Source organism: Gracilinanus agilis, chromosome 4, assembly GCF_016433145.1.
Source record: "Gracilinanus agilis isolate LMUSP501 chromosome 4, AgileGrace, whole genome shotgun sequence".
Lineage (NCBI taxonomy): Eukaryota > Metazoa > Chordata > Mammalia > Didelphimorphia > Didelphidae > Gracilinanus > Gracilinanus agilis.
In genome coordinates, this window is record NC_058133.1 from 159275893 (window position 1) to 159297418 (window position 21526).

At 38.6% G+C, this 21526-nt stretch overlaps 1 protein-coding gene across 1 annotated transcript in view; it reads left to right on the forward strand.

Annotated features, from left to right (window-relative positions):
* Window positions 1-21526, forward strand: part of GALNT2 (polypeptide N-acetylgalactosaminyltransferase 2) — a 266740-nt gene that overhangs the window by 186846 nt on the left and 58368 nt on the right. The window contains exons 4-7 of the mRNA XM_044674552.1: window positions 13102-13200; window positions 13349-13416; window positions 13648-13713; window positions 16834-16959. Of these exons, the coding sequence (XP_044530487.1) occupies window positions 13102-13200; window positions 13349-13416; window positions 13648-13713; window positions 16834-16959 (359 nt within the window). The remainder of the gene's footprint in view (window positions 1-13101; window positions 13201-13348; window positions 13417-13647; window positions 13714-16833; window positions 16960-21526) is intronic.

Below are 21526 nucleotides of genomic sequence, written 5' to 3' on the forward strand. Positions count from 1 at the left end.
CTCCCCATTCTGTGAAGATCATGATTTGTGATTATGAGGTAGCAGAAAAAAAGTGGCCTGAATAATAGATAGTGTTCTACAATTTAGAGTTGAATATATGTATATATATGTATATACATACATACATACATATATATACATATAAATATATATACACACACACATATATATATAGTGTGTGTGTGTGTGTGTGTGTGGTTGATTTCTACAAGAAGGTCTCATGCTAGAGTGGTAAGCAACAAGTAATGTCTGAAATGTGTTGAGGTGGGTTGTGGGATGTCTTTGTCAGTTCTAACAAGGGTTATTATCTTTTCAACTTTCAATAGCTCTTGATTGTCTCTTGAAAAAGTTTCTGGTTAAAATGTAGTCACTAAAAAGTGATGGGCAGATAATGTTCTTAGAATAAGAGAAGACTTTCATTCCAACTAATGATGGATTATTTAAAGGATCAGGTATAAGCTCGTGTTTTTTTTTCCCCTTCTTCAGGTAGTATACATACATATACACGTAAGGACTATTTTCCCATATGTATTCTGTGTTTTTAATGCATACTGGCCTACCATTATTAGCTTTTCTCTGGAGAAGATTTACCATGCCTGGCTTCTGTATTTAATGCCTAAAAAGCATTCCCTCCCCACTGTGGCCTTGTAAGAAAGCCCATCCTTCTAAAACTCAGTTCAGGTGCTGTCTCCTTCCCATGGCCTTTCCTGATCCCTTTCCCTGACATTTACTTTGGTCATGCTTTTCACTGACTTATTTATGTATGCACATTTAATAAATATGTGTTCAATTGAATTTATAGGTGCTGGAACTGCTAGGGTCTTGCAGTGGGGTGGGGAATTGAAGGAGGGAGGAGGGAGAGAGGAGGTGAGAGAGGGAGAGAAAGAGGGAGGGAAGGAGAAAGAAGACAAGAGGGAAAAAGGGTGGGGGGGAGAGAGAGAGAGAGAGAGAAATGAAAGAAGGAAGAAATAAGAGGGAGAAAAAGGAGAGAAAAAGAGAATATAAACATGAGAACCTTGTGGTAATGTAATGTCATTTTTTATTTCTGTAAAGGAAGCTTGCTGGGGCTGGGACTGCTTTCCCCAGAAGCCCTGGCTTTTCAAATGGATTAGAGGACTTCAAAGGGAGTAAAGTACAGAGTAGACAGGCCTGGGTTCCTTGTGATATAAGGATAGCTGTTTTGTTTTACTACTTTTTTTTTTAAACCCTTACCTTCCATCTTAGAATCAATACTGAATATTGATTCCAAGGCAGAAGAGTGGTAAGAACTAGATAATGGGGTTAACTGACTAACTGAGGGTTACACAGCTAAGAAGTGTCTGAGACCAGATTTGAATCTCCCACCTCTACATCTGACTCAATCACGAAGCCACTTCGCCATTTGTCTTCCCCCAAAGCTCACTCTTGTCCAGTGTTGCATCATAAATGACATTTTAAGAGGTCCTGCTATATGAGCATTTTCTAGCTCTGTTAATTTAGAAGAGAGACAGACTTCCCTGATTAATGAGACTTATTCAAATCTCTCACCAACAAGATTTTAAGCAGCTTAATTTCAGATGGGTCCTGCAGAGATTTTAAGTATCTTGGGATTTGGTTCTCTTCAGATTTAAAAGAGCGCTGTAGAATCAGCTCTTGGGCTATTAGGGTTGATCAGAAATGAGTTGATTAGGTGGAATATTATGCCATTATCACTGTTTGGAGGATTAGGGAGAGTGTGTGCTTTTAATTAAAGAAACGTTACACAACAGCTACTTAGTTTCACCCCTTCTAAATCACGCTCTGACTCTAATGATGGTATAAAATATGACTTTGAAAGAACCCACATAGAAAACCCAAAACAACCACTTTGCAAATAGCTTTGTATATCAGGGTGCGAAAAGCTAATCTTTTGAGCCTTTTGGTAAGCCATCAGTAGCCTAGATGGAGAGGACGATGAGGAAGGGGACTAGAGAGAACACACACAGGTCACCGGAATGGCCCATGGATTCTCCCGATTCTGTGCTCTTGGAAGTGAGGTGAGGCAAGCCCAGATCCTGTTTCAAGACACCCTAAGGAGGTGAGACCATCATTTGACCCCTTTCCAATGACCAGCTGGGTCCAAAGCTTTTAAACTGTTCCTATGGAATGCTTAAAACTCTCATGATCTGGGCTTGGCCACTATCCTACTGGACTTGAGGTGGGCAGGAGGGTTGTTCTAGGACCTGCCCCCACTCTGAAGAGTCTCTCCAGATTGAACATCACTTTTAGCATCTTGTCTCCCCATGACACTTGAAGTTCTTTAAGAGCAGAGATTATCTTTTCTTTTCTTTAAGTCTCCAGTGCCTAGCACACTACCCAGCACAGCAGAGGCTCTTAATTAAATGCCTGTTGACCCACTAATGATCTTTTTGGCACTCAAAATGCTTTACAACCCAGCCTGCTCCCACTTTTCCAGCCTTCCTCCTAGATGTGTACTCTTGGATCCAGTGACCCTGTCCTCTCGGCTGTTCCATGAGCCCAATGCTCCGCCTCTCAACTCCAGGCATACTCTCTGCCTTCTGCCATGCTCTCTCCTCTGCTCTCACTATTCAATCTCCCTGGCTTCCTTTTCAGACCCATCTAAAATTCCATCTTTTTCCAGAAGCCTTCCCCGAGCCCTCTTCATCCTAGTACCTTTCCTCTGTTCATTATTTCTTAGGTTTCCTGTCTATAGCTGCTTTTTATACATATTTCTTTGCATGTCAGCACCCCAATTTGAGTGTAAGTTCCTTGAGGGCAGGGACTCTCATTTGCCAGTTTGATATCTCTGCCTCTGGCTAAGCAAAATATTCTTTAAAAACAAAAATTGATATCTCTGCCTCTGGCTAAGCAAAATATTCAATAAAAAAATCATAAAAATAAAAAGACAAGTAGGGTAGCTAGGTAGCACAGTGGCTAGAGCATCAGGATTTGAATGAGGAGGACCTGGGTTCAAATATGGCCTCGGACACTTCCTAGCTTTGTGACCCTGGGCAAGTCACTTTACCCCAATTGCCTAGCCTTTGTTGCTCTTCTGTCTTAGAATTGATACTAAAATACCAGGTAAAGGTTTAGAAAAATAAATAAATGAACCTCTCCTGTCCCTTTAAAGTAAAACCTATCTTAAAGTTTTTTTTAAGAAAGCTGTCTTAAAACAAACAAAAGATCCTTTATGAAGACCTTTAATGATAAAGTCTTAATAATAATAATGATAATGAAAATATTTCCAGATAAGACAGCATCTTGATTTGTGTGTTGTATTCCCAAAGCTCTTTTTTATCAGCTCTCAGCTAATCATCAATACAAGCAAAGAAAAAGGAAACCAGGGAGATGATTGTAATAGCTTAGAGCTAATTTTTATTTTTCTTTCTTTTTAATTTCCTGACCTGGTTTATTTACTGCCTCACATTGACCCCACTAGTTGTTTTCAGGTCTTATGTCTTGATTTGTTTCATTATAACCCATTGAGAGCATGTAGTGACTTGCAGACACACTTTTAAGTGCTCTATCATAGCTGGAAACCTGAAATTGGCTCTCCACACAAGAAATAAGTGAAGGTACCATTTCCCCTGCTGCTCCATCATTGGCATAGACCCTGTGGGTTAGATCCCATGCCAGCTATTTCCTAGAATATTGTGCACTAGGAGATTTACTTAGAGCAGCTGAGGGGCTCGGTGGATTGAGAGACAGGCTTAGACATAGGAAGTCCTAGGTTTAAATGTGATCTCAGATACCTCCTAGCTGTGTAACCCTGGGCAAGTCACCTAACCCCCCATTTCCTAGCCCTTACTGCTCTTCTACTTTGGAATCAATACACAGTATTGATTCTAAGACAGAAAATGAAGGGGTTTTTTGATTGTTTGTTTTTAAAGAGTTACTGTCCCCTTCATTTTTTTAAGCCCTTACCTTCTATCTTAGTGTCAGTTCTAAAACAGAAGAGTGGCAAGGGCTAGGCAATTAGGGTTAAGTAATTGGCCCAGGGTCACATAGGTAGGAAGCATCTCAAGCCAGATTTGAACCCAGGACCTCTCAACTCCATGCCTGGTGCTCTTTCCATTGTGTGCCCCAGCTGCCTCGTGTCCTCTGCATTCTTAACAAAGACATCTCGTGATTAGTTAGTTGAATTGCTTTTCCTTCCTAGTATGAACCAACCCCTCCTAAGTAGAAGGTGTCCTGTTTTCCAAAAATGTACTGAAGATGCCTAGATTATAAGCACAATGATTAGGGACAAGTGGTAATAATAATAACTCACATTTCCACGTGTAGCACTTGGAAGTTTACAAAACTCTTTCCCCAAAGCACCCTTTTGAGCTAGGTAGGATAAGCATTAATATTCCATGTTATAGCTGCATAAACTGAGAACTTAAATGGCATATCGGGTTCACTTACTGCCCAGAGTTTATATATTCTGACTATAATATCCAGTATCCATCTCATGGCATGTTGCCCTTTAATGTTCTTCAGTCAGTTGTTGAGTTGGCCTGTGCATGTAGCGGGATTCTAAGCTCTCTGAGGGCAGGGATACCATTTTGTTTCTTTTGTTTCCTCTCTCAGGATATTCTGTTTTTCACATTTTCAGTGTTTTAATAAATAGAATTTGTTTGAGTTGTATACAATGCTCAGGATCCTGGGGCTGCCAAGTGACCAGTCATGGTTATTGATGAAGAGGACTGTTGGAAGACCCACAATAATAATGTTGTGGCAGAGAGGATTTAAAATCATTAGCAGCAAATAATATTGACGAAATACCTTCTGTATGTGATACCATGCTAGGGATTATACCAGAATAAATTGGATAGACACAGGCCCTAGCTCCAGGAGACAATCTCAACAGAGAGACAGTTAAACTGAGAAGTCCAGTTCTTGCCTTCATACCTGAGAGTTGCCTAGCAATACGATAGCCTCTGGGGGGAAGGGGAGAGAAGAGAGAGTGGAAAGGAGAATATCTTTTCTCTTAGACCAAGGATTCTTAGACCAGACCTCTGCCCCTCCCAAGGGGTCTGTTGATATATTTCAGGGAGCCCTAATTTGTCCTTTTAATATTTTGACAATTTTATTTCAACATAATCGATATCCTTTGTAACGCTATTATAATTTATGTATTTAAAAACCTTATTCCCAAATGGGGTCCATAAGCTTCACCAGACTGCCGAAGGGGTCCAGGACATAAAAAATGGTAAAAATTTTTATCTTTGACCACTTCTTAGGTACTTCTTTTAAACTGGTTTCTCTGAAGAGTTCTTAAATTTCCTCAATGCCATTGCAGTGATGGTTTAGAGAAAGTTGAGAGATGAGTTGCACAGTCCATGGTACCACACTGGCAGCAATAACGTGAGTGGACAAAATCACTTCCAACTGGGCTATGCCTACTTTGAATGAAGCCATTGTGTGTGGGAAGCAACTAGTTTTCTCTGCCAATAATGACGTCTAATTATGCTTTTACACTTGCCTCTTCTCTTCCCTGTTTACTTCTTCCTTATCTCCACCTAAAACATGGACACACAGGACGACCAATCAAACAAATTCAGATACAGAACCATCTCTCAATTATCATTGGTAATTGGGAAGAAGGTGCAGCTTAAGTAATGGAAATTCACAGAACTCATTTTAGTCATCTGTTGCCATCCTTTCCTCCAAACCGTTTGCCATTGCTACCAACAAGCAGAAAAAATGAATAATTATGAATAATTAAGTTCCTCCTTCTTTCGTTTTTTTTTCCTGTCTTTAGATGGAAGTATACTTACTAGAGAAAGGAGGAAAGCCAAAGGGCATGAGCCAGATAAAGCAGCTAATTGGTCCTTAAATTGAAGAAATGGCAGACAGAATAATGGGGGGGGGGGCTGGGAAAGGAAACAGGTAGGAAGCTGAGGAAAGGACCAAAAAAGATGGATTAACATTAACATTCATGTAATGTTTTAGACTGGGAGTGTGCGTGAATTTGTAAGGACAGTTTCAGCATCTTGCTTGTTGAGAAGATTGGTCAAGGAAATCAGATTTCTAGAGGATCTTTGAGGAATTATTACTAGGGTGTTAGAAGACCATTGATAGATCTTAACCTAGACTTCTTTACTCTGTAGTCACTCCTGAACCCCTTGAAGTCTTCCTTCCATCTCCACTACTCCACTGAATCAGCTCTCTCTGAAGGTCATTAATAATCTTTATTGCAGAATCCAATAGCCCCTTTGTTGTCTTCTCCTTGACTTCTCTACTGCATTTGACATGGTGGACCTTTCAAAGCCATATTTCATCCCATCGTTAGAATCAAAGGGTGATGTATAAGAGGGAAAACCAAGTCACTGTTCTGTGGACCAGCATCGTAGTCTAGACCTGTGGACCAGCTCCTTCCTTTGTTTCTATATTCTGCATTTTCTTAGCTCTTTCTTTTTCTGACTGACCCTTTTCTGTTTCATTTGTCAATTCCTCTTTCTCCTTCCTCTTTTTAAATGTAGGTTGCTCTCAGGATTCTGTTCTTGGCTCTTCTCTCTTTTTTACCTCCCTTAAATATCTTTACTATAAATTATTCACTCAGTAGGCATTTATTAAGCATTTGCTGTGTGCCAGGCACCATGCTAGGTGCTAGGAATACAAAAACCAAAGGGAAGTAGTCTCGGCACTTGAGGAACTTCCATTTTAACTGGAGACAAAACTACAAAAATGCAAAATGAAGATAGTAACCTTGGCAAAGAAGTCTCTAATAGGGAGTGAGGACCAAGAAAGGGTTTCTGCAAAAAGTGACTTTGGGGCCAAGTCATCTATTTCCCATGACATCACATACCATTTCTATGCAAACATCTCCCAAATCTTTTTCTGTCCCTCTCTCTCCCATTCTGTTTGGGTGTCTTGGCAGTACCCCAAGCTAAGCAAACCAAAACTAGATTTCTTTTCTTTTCTTTTCCCCCAATCCTTCAACTCTCTAACTCTTCTATTTCTCCTGATAGCACTTTCATCAACCCAGGCACTCAGGCTCATATTATCAGTCACCCTTAATTCTTCCTTTCACCATCATTCCATGTATCCAATCCCCTGCCATATCCTGTTAAGCACACCTCAGTAACATCTCTTAAAATCTGTCCGTTTTCATTTTTACTACAACTACCTCCATGTAGACCTTCTTCCCTTTTCACTTAGACCAGGGGGCTCTTTGTACCAGGCCCCTTTGGCAGTTTGGTGACTCCCATGGACTTCTTACAATAATTTTTTTAATGAATAAAATACACAGGATTATAAGGGTAATTATGTTGAAATATAATTTTGTGTGTGTGTTTTTAAGCCCTTACCTTCTGTCTTAGAATTGATCATTGAGCCACCTAACTGCTGTGTGTGTGTTTGTTTTAAACAAATTAATAAACTCCAGAATAAAAATCTCATATTATTGGGACAGCTATGTAGCACAGTGGACAGAATGCTAGGCCTGGAATCAAGAGGACCAGGATTCATATTTGGTCTCAGACACTTCCTAGCTGTGTGCTCCTGGGCAAGTCACCTAACTCCCATTGCCTAGCCCTTGCTGATCTTCTGACTAAAAATTGATACTAAAACAAAAGGTAAGGGTTTAAAAAAAAAAGAACCCCTTTCTTATATCTTATTCAACCCATTCTTCACATTACTGTTTATATAATCCTTTTAACTCACGGTTCTGATCATATTCAATTCAATTCAAATACAATTTTATTAAGTGCTTACTATGCATCAGGCACTGTGCTGATATATAATCATGTCCTTCTTCCTCTCAGAAACCACAAGTGCCTTGTCATTGGCTATCAAATCAAGGATGTACTCCTGATCCTGGCATTCGAAACCCTTCACAATCTGGATCTAGCCTAAATTTCCAGACATCTCACATTACTACTGTTCACACATTCCAGCCTAACTGCTTCCTCTGCTGTATGGCTGCCATACGTACTTTCTCCAGTATCTGGAACACTCCACCCAATCCATCTCTGCTTGTCGAAATGCCTCCATTCCTTCAAGAGCCAAGTTCTTGAAACTCAGGTGGTTCCTTCTCCAGAAAGCCTTTCCCACTCTGTCCCCTAATGAACACCATGAGTCCCTCTTTAGGGTTCTCCCAACATTTTCTTTTTTCATGGTTATATTTATGTGAATGTCTCCTCTCCTATGCCAACCTCTCATCATTTATAAGTTCCTTAATAGCAGATTCTCTATCCCTAGTTCTTAGCCCAGTGCCATGTACATACTAAGAATTTAAGAAATGTTTATTAAAATGTACTTAATTGCTCAAATTCCATCATTTAATTCTCTTTACATGTAATGTATTTTTGGAAATGATCTTGACATTTCAGTGTTAAAAATAAAACATAGTGTAATTGCTAGCACCAAATAATTAGGCACCGGTTTTACAGGGAGACTAAGGATTTGCACCAGAACTCAAACATAGTGTGGAGCAGTGGTTCCCAAACATTTTTGGCCTACCGCCCCCTTTCCAGAAAAAAATATTACTTAGCCCCCTGGAAATTAATTTTTTAAAAAATTTTAATAGCAATTAATAGGAAAGATAAATGCACCTGTGGCCATCACCGCTCCCTGGATCACTGAAGCACCCACCAGGGGGCAGTAGCATCCACTTTGGGAATCACTATTGTGGAGGATTAGGAAGGGGAGGATTTCCTTCCCATAGTTGACTTCCAGCCTAGCAGTCCCACACGTCACAAGTGCTCCTGTTCCCTCACCTAGCCCCAGGCCACCATCCCAAGGTCTCTTCCACTGGGTCTTATAGCCCATGCCTGGCATCTCTTTCCATGCCTGCCACTTCCTCCCTTCCCTCTACACTGAATTTTCCCCAGGCACCAGAATTCCTAGGTATAGCTCTGTTAGTTATCACTCAGATATCATTGACAAGCAGTCCCTAAACCCTGAAATTAGACCAATCATTTTTCTTCCTTTGGCACCAAAGAGCAGAACTGATGATAAGCTTTTGCTCCTGCTGACTTCTAATAACCAACAGTTACCATTAAAGAAGGCTCAGGTATAAAAGTGAATATGAGCTAGACTCTGCTTTCTGTCAAATTACCAGGATTCATTGTTGCCCCTCCTATTAAACATTCTTTTCCTGGCTACAGAATGATGAAGACTGGTTGTCAGGGATACCTCTGTTTAACTGATAAATGTGCCATTCTTCAGCCTCTTTTTATCATCATAAAGAAGTTTTCCACAGCCAGTGACAATTTTGGCTGGATATTAAAGCTCTGTGTGTGTGTGTGTGTGTGTGTGTGTGTGTGTGTGTGTGTGTGCGTGCATGCACGTGCACGTACATGTATGCTCTATTAGCCAAAGTGATTTTTAAAAAATTAATGTCTAACTAACTTAATTGTTATGACATGAATGGCCTTCTTTCCTATCCTTTTCTCTCTCCCATTTAAATGAAATGACCACTATAATTTACATCTGACAGTCCCTAGCAAAACTGAGTACACAGTTGCATACGTAAGTGGCAGATCTCTCAAAGGAGGCAAATATGTGCACATATGAATGTGATTTAACACTTTGGAGGCAACATAATGCAATGGAAGGAGTACTAGATTTAGAGGCAGAGGACAGGGGTTCAAATCTCATCCTTGCAACCTACTATGGGATCCTGGAAAAATCCTTTTGCCCCTTATAAAATGAAGACTAGATGACCTAAAAAGTACCTTCCATCTCTAAATCTGTGGTGCTGTGGCTCAATGATTTCATCAAAATAAGCACTCCCTGCACTGGTACAGATAGCAACTCATCCATGCCTTTCCATCTTGAATTCTTTTCCACTGGGACAGGTATTTTCACAAATCCTCCCTTAAGGCTATATCCAACACATGAGTCTTACCTCTGGATATTTTAATAATTCATGAGTAGAAGAAACAGATTTGGACCGTCCATCTGTGAAAGAGGGCTAGAGTGATTGAGCACCCAAACAGCTCACGTGCATGCACACACAGAAAATAAAAGATTGCCAAGTGTAATACAAGCTTCGTGTCTTCTGAACAATGCAACGAGAGTTAGTTAGTACCTCCTGACTTTTCAGTTACTCATTGAAGCTGTGGTCCCCTACAGGGACAGAATAAGAATGAAAGAATATGAGGTTGATTGGGTCAACTTTGTATGCTCTTGGCATGAAAAATACTCTTCTCTCTGTTTTAATTCCAATGCAGATGTCTAAGCCCACATTTTGTAAATCATTCTGTTTAGAGCCCACTCATCTTACCACTTCCCACTGTGCTAAGTGGGACCCAATTGTGCTGGATATTTCAGCCCCCTCATAATATGAAATTCTTATCCTATTAATATCATAGATTGGCTCCTTTTAGATGACTTTTCTGTGGTTAATTGGTTTATAGTTGAACCTTGCAGATTTTTGCTTATTTAATCTACCAGTATGCTGATTCTCACTCAGAAAGCTAACCCATGCATTTACTTTCCAGTACAATTTAGTGGCCAGAAGCTATAATGTGGTACAACATTCAATCCAGATTCCTTTTTATTTTTTTTATTAACCAAGAGTGACTAGTGGTACATTATGCCTCCTTCTCATGATTAATTAAAACCAAGCTACCCACACAGCTAAATAAACAGAAGAAGCCCATTCCATGATCCTGGCGTTATTGCTTTTTAATTGTGCTGCTTCTCTCGCTAATTTGCAAAATTTGCTCATCTGAAGGAGATCTCCCAGTCATTAGTGCACATTAGCCGGGGTCTGCTATACATTTTCCTTTAAGGTGCAGTCATGCATAGAAATTTGCTGGGTATTGTCCAAGCACCTGTTTAGAATGACCACTGTTATTCTTTGCTGATTAAATATTTCTTGGTCCTGTCTGATTTCAAAAGATAATTCCTACTCCTTTAACAGCCTTTTGTTTCCCAACTCTCATTTATTTAAATCATAGATATCGTCTTATCCTTAAATCTGTCCAGACCTTTGAGGGTTGCCTTCCTATGATTAGGCACTGGAGGAGAGAATCCTCTGCTAATTTTTGGTCATGTGGAAGTTTTTTCCTTCCTTCTTCAGTACATCTGAGTTGCTATTAACCCCTTGTAAAATACTGTAAATAGTTATAAAAAATACTGGCAAAAATACTCACACTGAATTATGACAAACTAGAAGAAAGGTGAATAACTCTTGGCAACCTGCAGCTGGCTGTCTCCCTCCCACCCCCTTCTTGTATCACTCAGTGGTCTTCAGGAAAATTAATTCACTAGGGTAAAAGATTCCTAGGATCATTTACCTCATTCATGTATGTGGGATTCATGTCTGCTTCCTTTCCCATATTGGTAGTACATAGTGAGAGCATTGCCATCATTGATCCTGCCTAATGCTCTCAAAATGCTGTCCTCAAGTTATTTTTTCTATAGTAGACATCATGAAAACCATTTCCCTCATTTGGTCACCTAGGTGACTGAATAGATTGGGAGTCAGGCCTAGAGATAAGAGATCCTGGGTTCAAATCAAGCCTCAGACACTTTCTAACTCTTTGAGTACATTATTTAACTCTCATTGCCTAACCCTCGCTGCTCCTTCTGCCTTAGAACCAATGTACAGTATTGATTCTAAGATGAAAGGTAAGAGTTTAAAAAAAAAAAAGAAATTCCCTCCTTCCACTTCTCCTGTCCCTTTTTCCCTTAGATTGACTGAAACCTTCCCAGACATCATTAGATCTTTTCTTTTTACCTAAGAAGCTTATTAAGCACCATCCATAATCTGCAAAACCCACTTAGGGCGATTGACTTAGGTGATTCAAGAGGGAGATTTGTACCGGCTGATATTATTCACTCTTTCCTTCCTATGTGGCATCATCTATTGATGAATTTCAAGGACTCCAACAAATCTCTGATTTCATCAAAGCAGGTACTCTTTTCTCTAATGCAGCTCGCAAGTCCTTCTTGCTGTAGTAGATCTTATTTATGGGGTTTTGACAATGACAGAAATCCATCGTTTCATAGCTAACTTTCTGGGGATGGACCATTTCTAAATTTAGGAAAGTTGGCACTTGCCCATTAGAAATACATTGCCAACCAGCCAGCCAGTACTTGAAGTCTTGCTAATTGGGAAGATAAGCTTGTACTATTCTAGCATAACCTTTGACCACTCAGGCTCTCCTCCATGCTACAGTGGTGCATCAGAGCATATTTATAATGGAAGGTAAATCTCAGAACTTTTTTTTTAAACTAAAAACACATTAATAATGTATTATCCTCCAAACTATTACACACAAAAGCCAAATGCTTTTACTCTACTGTTATCCTATGGATGAGGATGTTAATGATAAAACAAATGTCTCCATATTTGTCGATACTTGATTTTTTAATTTTCTGGCCGTAGCAGAGTTCTACATCCACATCTAAGTAGGCTTGTTCCTTGGTCTGACATTTAAATGTTGATTTGGGTTGAAAGTACTCTATTTCTTCTATCAATATTGATTAGAATGTCAAATTTCTGTTCATCAATCACCTTCACTTTTCCCCCTCAATTTAGCAGTATGATTAGGAATCCGGTCATGTCATCACGGATTAAAGGGAAATATACACCTTAGTTGGCCAGAATAGAAATTGTGATCTGTGATCTGTCTGGTATTTTCATGAAGAACCAAATACCATATAGGATATGTTCAAAGTAGAAATGCCCCCAAACAGAAGGAAGTCCTACTTTATTAACAAACATTCTTTTTCCTCTTATATCTGATTTTTTAGTTATTATTAGACTCAACATATTTTAGCTTTAAAAAAATAACCTCATCATGACTTCCTCTGCCTTGGAAAAGTTATAGGAAGAAGTTTTATAAATGTGAAATCCAATAGTGATCATCTTTCTTAGCTGGATGAACCTATTATTACCTTTATTAAATTATTACTATCTTATGGTATAGGAGGGCAGCTAGATAAAACTTATTGGATTAAGAGGAAAGCTTAATATAAGATTTCTTGGGTTCAAATTTGGCCTTCATACACTTCCTAGCTGTGTGACCCTGAGGAAGTCACAACCCCATTTCCTAATCCTTACCACTTTTCTACCTTGGAACTAATACACAGTGTTGATTCTAAGTCAGGAAGTAAGAGTTTGGTTTTATTTTTACATCTTGTGGAATACTGATGATCATTATTTCTCTTTATTTTCAGGTGTCAGCGAAAGCAATGGCGAGTAGACTTGCCTGCTACCAGTGTGGTCATCACTTTTCACAATGAAGCCAGATCAGCCTTGCTGAGAACTGTAGTCAGGTAAGGTATTCTAATGATGCCTTCCTTCAAAAGGAACCGTTTGATCCATAGTTGTTGGATGGGAATGGAGATGGGAGGATCATTTCAGAACCAATAAATTCCATGCCCATGGAAGACTCTGTTTTATTTTTTTTCCTTCCCTTTTCAGTGTGCTTAAGAAAAGTCCCCCCCATCTTATAAAAGAAATCATATTGGTAGATGACTACAGTAATGATCGTAAGTACTGTACTTATTTTTTTTCTCCTTTGCTATAAAATCAAAAGTAAAATAGCCAAATGGGAGAGTATTAGGTCAGAGAATGTACCTGTATGATATATAGACTCTTCAGCAGCCCTTAGATAATCAACAATTGATTATGCATGGAATAAAGCACATCTTTCCATCTTTATAAAAATCAGTCTTAAAATCTTCTTGTTTTTTATTGTTTTTTTTTTTTTTCCTTTTCAGCTGAGGATGGTGCTCTGTTGGGGAAGATTGAGAAAGTCCGGGTTCTTAGAAATGATCGACGAGAAGGTAGATTATTTATCATCATTGTTGTTTTTAAACTCTTACTTTCTATCTTAGAATCAATACTATGTATTGGTTCTAAAACAGAAGAGTGCCAACAAGGGCTAGGCAATGGGACTTAAGTGACTTGCCCAGGATCACAGAGCTAAGAAGTGTCTGAGACCAAAATCAAACCCAGGACCTCCCGTCTCTAGACCTGGCTCTCAATTCACTGAGTTTCCTAGCTGGTATATTGTTTATTCTTAATTTATTTTTGTAAATAGCCTAATCTCTTTCATGATACTTTGTCTGCTTTGTGTTATCAACAAAGTGTAATTATATCTGATTTTTTAGTTATTATTAGACTCAACATATTTTAGCTTTAAAAAAATAACCTCATCATGACTTCCTCTGCCTGGTCTATATCTGTGAAGAGTACCCCAAACTATTTATAAATCTAGTAAATACATGAAAAATTTACTACGTTGCATATTAAAACCTCACTCTTAATTATGAAAACAATTCTATTTGGATTTCCCTTCTTTGTTGGAAAATTGTCCCTCTTTATATGGAGAGCCTTGATTAGTCAGTAGTCCCTTAGGTATTAGAATTTAGATGAAAACTCACCAGATTTAGAAATGGTAAAGTCTAATAACTTCATGCTTTAGGCATCTGATAACAATAAATAGAATTTGAGTTTGACAGCTAGGCGAAAGTGACCCATCTGAAGAAAGGAAAGTACATTCCCATTTGCTTGATTTTTCTGTTTTACAAACTCCTGCCTTACGAGCTGCTGTCAATCTTCCTGTACAGTCGTTAGGATCATTGAACATTCTTTATTGACAGCCATAAGCAAGATTTTCCAAAGGCAGGAGTAAAACATTGAACCATTTAGAGAGGAAGCTTAAAATACTGTGCAATTAACATCCAGTCAGCTGCTCATTTCTCAGAGCTGCTTGGGAGCTTGATGGTTGGATAGCTTATTCCTTCATAGTTTGGAGAAATCTTTTAGCCATAGATCTTTCTATGGAAGTCTTTCTTATACAAAGATGACAGAACTGAGATTTTTTTTCCCCAGGGCACTGTGATTTTTCTGTACATGTTCCATCTTCTGTTTCCCATTGTGGCCCCTAGTGCCCATCTGCAAGATAACCATTTGGGATTAGAGGTCAACGCTATGGCCAAGGAAGAAGGATTTTTTGTTTGTTTTCTTTCCTCCTACCATGTGATACTGAATTAGTCCATAAATGGATTGAACCTTTTACATGGGCTTCATTAACTCTATATCCTAATCAATGCTGTTGGTTTGAAAAGTACGCCTGATGGTCATCGCCTCAAACCTGTCTCCTGTTTGAAACAGGTCACCTTCCAAAGAAAAAACCAGAATTTTGCAATTAAATGCTTTGTTTTCGTGTCCAAACAATCTAGACAGAAGAACCCTGCAGGGGTTCTTAACCCGTTTTTGTGTCCTAGACCCTATGACAGTCTGGTGGAATTTACCAGCCTTTTCTCATAATCATATTTTTAAGTGAATAAAATAAAGTACATAGGATTGCAAAGAAAGCCAATTATATTGAAATGCAGTTGGCACATTATTTAAAAAACAAATTCAAGGGTCCCAGGTTAAAAACTTCTATTTTAATGTGTAAATTTGTTCACAGTTTAGTGAGTTGGCAATAATTCAAACAGGGAGAGAGCCCCTGTCAACAAGAAGACAATTAGATTCTGGTCAAGACCTGTAAGATACATATAAAATACTCAGTATTTGCACATATGTCCAGGTAACTCAGTGGGTTTGCTTTTGGTGTTCCTGAGACAAAGGACATGAACTTGACTCTCACATGGAGCCAGCTGACCTTCCCTTTGTTCTGTGACCAGAGGCTACTGCATTTACCTAGGTGTGCCCTCATTCACAAGGTGGGCCAATGAAGAATTGGTGAAAATGCATCTTCCCTATTAAAAAAAAAACAAACAAAACCAAAATAACTAAAAACATGTGATTTCCTGCCCTCTCCAATCGGGAATCAGTAGCACTATTTTTATTTTTTAATTTTTTATTTTATTTCAATTTTTTTTTATTAATGAAAATCCATTTTATTTTAAATAAAACTTTTACCTTCTATCTTAGAATCAATACTAAGTATTGGTTCCAAGGCAGAAGAGCAATAAGGGTTAGGCAATGGGGGTTAAGTCACACAACTAGGAAGATATCCAAAGGACAGTATGTACGATAGAAATCCATTGTGACTGCGGGGTCAGAGAACAAGTATAGCTGATGTGTAAAAATTGACTGGAATAGTAAGAAATGTTCTCCAAACAGCCATATCAAAATCGAATAGAAACAGGAGCCACCAATCCATACGTAAGGATCCCTACGGGCTGCAGATTGACTTAGTTTGTAAATGTAATGGAGCATTATCTATGTTTCATTGTATTTTTATTTATTTTGGTAAATATTTCCCAATTACATTTTAATTGGGTTCCTGCTGTACTCTGGAGTGTTTGGGGCTGTTTGCAGTGGGCCCTGTGTCTGACACCTCTGCTCTACAGCACAGCTTGTAGTCTCTTTCTTTGACCCATAATATAATTGATTTTGTGTTATGGCAAAAGGGTCTTATCATTGAGTCTTATACATGTACGAGTGCACATATACATAATGTATGGGCCGATATACATTAAATCTTAGAAGAACAGAAAAATTTGCAATTTCTATCACTAAATTAGCACTCTGAAAGATCAGCAGTTATTAACACTTCAAGTGTGCAGATAACAAGTCTCTGAGCCCAGTTAATGAGCAAACCCTCTGTTTGCTCTTTGCAAGAGAGTTTTTTTTTTAAATTACTGTTTCTGTTGATATATCCATCAGCCTTTAATTATGTGACAGCCTTTCTCTAAAGACGGTTGTTCTGTCGACTCTTTACCTTTAAAAAAAATGCTACAAGCCGTCTTCTGTCTCGATGACCACAGGGAAGTATCGATCCTTTCTGCCTGACACAGAGTGTGAAACCTCTGGCTCTGCAAGTGGGCTGTAAAGGTTTTGTGGGGGGAGATGTAGAGATGGTGTCTGCTGGGATACATGACTTTGGGCGTTTTTCACAAAGAATATAGGCTCTCTCCCCTGACAAACTTCTGAATTGTCCCCCACAGGCTTGATGCGCTCTCGGGTCCGAGGGGCAGATGCAGCCCAAGCTAAAGTCCTGACATTCTTGGACAGCCACTGTGAATGCAACGAGCACTGGCTGGAGCCCCTCCTGGAGAGGGTAGCAGAGGTGAGTGAAGAAGAGCCAGCCCTAAGGTACAGAGGACTGGACGTTTGTTATGTGGGGTGAAGTGAGGCAAGAAATACCTCTGGTGGCATTCAGTTAACTACTGGATTAGGCCAGCTAAAAATATCTAGCTGGAGGGAGAGGAAGGAGCAGGTCAGAACTCCCACCTGTTGGGACCGAATACAAGATCAGAGCCTCTATTTCATTGCCAGCAGTCCCATTTTGTTGGAAAGCTCTCTTTTTTATTGCCTGGAGGTTGAGGATGAAAGGGGTGGGCTCAGTGCCTTCATTTAACTTCAGGGAGAAGCTGTTTCTAGATGGAACCCTTTTGTGGGTATTTCAAATAAGAAGAAGCCTCTCCACCATGCAACTACTTTCTTCAGTCCATGTGGGCTTCCAATTCTACCTTTCTTGAATTGTTCTTGTTCAGTTGGGACCTTGTGGACCATGGCACAGCAATCCCAACACTCAGTGGGGCTTTCTTGGCAAAAATGCTGGAATGGTTAGCCAATTCCTTCTCCAGTAGATCACCTTTATTCAGAACTCTGCACTACAAACCTATCCATCTTGGGGAACCCCATACAACATAGCTCATAGTTTCATTTTAGTTATTCAAACCCCTCCATCCAGACAAGGCAAAGATCCAAGAGGGAACCTTCTTGACTAGAATATCCAAAGTTAGATAGAGGGAGGAAAAAGAGGGGTCTAGTTGTATCTGCTGCCCTTTGATAGGTCACCTGCTAATTTACATTATGTATGTTTTATATCTTATAACAATGGTATCAATTTAAATAATCATGGTATACTAATCTGTATTTAAAAATCCCTGAAATAAAAATGATGAGCAAGTTATTTTTTTTTTAAATTTGGAAAGGCCTACATGAAATAATGAAGAGCAAAATGAGTAGAACCAAGACCTATAGGAATTTAATATTTAAAGACTAACTTGTGAACTCTATCTCCAGAGAAGAAACTAATAAATAGAAACACAAAAGATATAATTTACATATACTTTTTTTGATCCAGTGATGCCTTCTATGGTACAAGGAGAATTTGGGGGATTTGGGGAATTTTGATGTAACCAACAAACAAATAAGTTGATTTCCAATTAATTTTTAATTTGCCTCTCCATGAACCCAGACTAATTATAATTTTTATTGCTTTATGATCTGAAAAAGTTGCATTTATTATTTCTGCTTTTCTGCATTTGTTTGCAATGTTTTTTTTATGTCCTAGTACATGGTCAATCTTTGTATATGTACCATATGTTGCTGAAAAGAAGGCATATTCCTTTTTATCCCTATTCAATTTTCTCTAGACATCTATTAGCTCTAACTTTTCTAACATTTCATTCACTTCCCTTCTTTCTTATTTATTTTTAGGTTTGATTTGTCTAGTTCTGATAGGGGAGAAGGTTGAGGTCCCCCACTGGTATAGTTATACTTTCTGTTTCCTTCTTATGCTCTGTTAATTTCTCCTTTAAAAATCTGGATGCCATACCATTTGTTGCATAAATGTTTAGTATTGCTATTACTTTATTGTTTATAGTACCTTTTAGCAAGATATTATGTCCTTCCTTATCTCTTTTAATCAGATCTATCAAACAAATAAGTTAAAAAGAAAAAGAAAAGATCCCTGAAGGTCCAGATAGGTTTGGTTTTAAAGTGTAATTTTTTATTACTTTGTTTTATCAAATTTTTATTTTTTGTTAGATATTTCCCATTTACATTGTGTTGGATAAGCTGCATTTGGGAGCATTGAGGGCTATGTGCAGTCCATGGGCCATGAATTTGCTACATCTGTCTTATAAGGGACTTACTCTGTTAGTCCTTGAAATCTTCTCATTTGTCTTCCTTTGTCTTTCTATCCATGCTTGCCATTCTGTTTTATTCCTTAATCACCATAAGCACTTGGCAAGAAATTTGCCAGGGATTAATGAAGAAAAGGATACTATAAAAGTATAAAAAGAAAATCTCCCGTTTGTCTTTGAGTAACTTTGGAAAGCATTAGTGGGCAAATCCAAGGGTCATGCATATAATCAAAGGGTCACATAAGCAGAATGTGAATCTCTGCTATATCTCTGCAACTAAAATTTTAGAAATGGTTCTAGTTGGCTAAGTGATGTGGAATTCTCCTTACCAGAAATGGAAACTTTAAACACGTGGTACGAGTGATCAAAATGTCAGGTAATTAAAATGCTAATGTTAATGAATTCACATTTTATTCAAAGTAGTGAGTAATTGGCTTAATTGATTGGTAGTTTTAAGATTCCAATGAATTTCACTCTTCTAAAAAAGGAACTATTTGGCCCCACTTCTCTGCTTTAAGACTCCAAATGAAGGCTTGATGGCCACTTATAGGCCAAGTTGTATAGAGAACTAGACCATGAAGTCCCTTCCAACTTGGCAAACCTCAGAAGACACTTGGAGGACAGCTCTAGTGTTAAAAGCAAACTATTCTGATTATTGATTTTCTTTTTGGCTTCTAACACCAGGGAACTTCTCATGAAGCTTATCTTGTGTTTTTTAGCTGAGTTCCCAAAGAAATGACCATATGCTATTGAGGTGCTAGTCATAAAGGGATACTAGTAGACAAATTTCTAGACCTAGAGTTAGGAAGATCTAAATTCAAATCCTGCCTTAGACACTTACTAAATGTATGACCTGAGGCAAGTATTTAGCCTCTATTTCCCTCAATTTCCTAATCCATAAAATGGGAATAATGGCAATAGTAGCATTTATGTAACACATTAATATTTGCAAAGCACTTTAAAAATATGATCTCATTTTATATTTATAGTAATCCTAGAAGATAAGTGCTATTATTATCTCTGTTTTTCAGATAAGGAAACTGAGTCTAAGAGAGGTTAAGAGATTTGCCCAGGTTAAGCTATTTTTCCTGACTCTATCCACTGTATCATCTAGCTGCCTAATAAGTCTTAAGGATGGTTGTGAAGATGAAACGAGATAATATTTGTAAGACATTTTGCACACCATAAAGTACTATATAAATGCTAGTTATTATTAGTACTCTTATCATCGTCATTTTTAGAGCATTGCTCTAGGGGAATCTTTTCTGTGAGTTACAATTAGTTTAACTGGGGAAGGTAGTATGACTTAGATGAATGGTTGCTAAATAAATACAAGTCCCAAATAGAACAGCAGAGACCACAGGAAAAATATTTTGTCTGCTCCAGTCATCAGTATTCTGTCCCCTCCATCTTAAGAATTCAGACCAGCCCAGACCAGGGGAGTCTGTGTCCTGTGATGCTGGCACACATGTGCCAGATGCTGTTTCTCACCCTTGAGATACATCATCACTCAGATGCTCAGGGGTTCTTTGCCTAAAAACTCAGGCAGCTCACCCAGAAACCTGACCTACCACGTGTCTCTGAGGGTACCTGTAAGCAGAGAAAACATAAGCAAGCACATGTAGAAGGAAAGCCTCATCCCAACAACACCAAAACTCTGCTTCTCCATAGAGAGGTCTCTGTAGGTTTTCTCGTCCTTTCAAGAACAATCAGCTTAGCAGCCAAGGCCTAATGGCCAGTCAGGATCACCAGCCAGCCAAGAAGTCCTACTTCTCTTTCTTTTTATTTGTCAGCTACCCAGGCAGCTTCCACATGGGAGAAAAAAGTAGAGGACTCTCTTGAGGGCTCTTAGCCATGGCTGATGCCTTCGTGGCCTCATAACTCAACTTCCCACCTTTGCTTAGTAGAAGAGAGAGTGAGCTCATTCTTTTTGGAAATAGTCTTGGGGACTGTAACTTGTTCTGGTTACTTCCTGCTCAGAAGACCAGGAGAGATGGATGGACTTTGAGGAGAGTGAAGGCAAGGTATTTTAAGTGTCCTAGGGAAAGTTTAGAACTCATGCCCACTCATACCATCCCTTTTTATTTGAAGAGTGTACCCTTTCTGTGTATACCAGTGATTCCAAAAGTGGGCGCCGCCGCCCCCTGGTGGATGCTGCAGCGATCCAGGGGACAGTGATGGCATTTATCTTTCCTATTAATTGCTATCAAAATTTAAAAAAATTAATTTCCAGGGGCGCTAAGTAATATTTTTTCTGGAAAGGGGGCGGTAGGCCAAAAAAGTTTGGGAACCACTGCTGTATACTTTCCATTTGATCGTTTTAGCATTTGCTGTAAAACATGTGACCTAATATAATAAAACAAATACTTGTGTGTGGTGGATTGCAGAACTTTTTGGCATTAAAAAAATGCAATCAATAAAGGCAATTTTTAAAAATGCCCCTTGTGTCTCTCTGTGTGTTGGACTCTAGATGGCTGCCTATAATGCCTCCCCTCAGCCTTTTATGTTGAAGCACAAACAAGTTAGATAGAGCACAGATCATAATGTTTGCAAATTTTTACCACCAAAAGTCCTCAAAAACTATATATTTTTTAAATTGACTTTAAAGTTGTCCCTAAATTCAGTTTTGTGTTTTCAGAATTCCAACTAATGATTTGTGTTTTTCTCTTTATATTTTATATAAAATATATAAAAAATAAAGATAAATATAATATATTTTTAAATTAAAATTTTAATAAAAATTAAAAATTTTAAATAAAAAAAA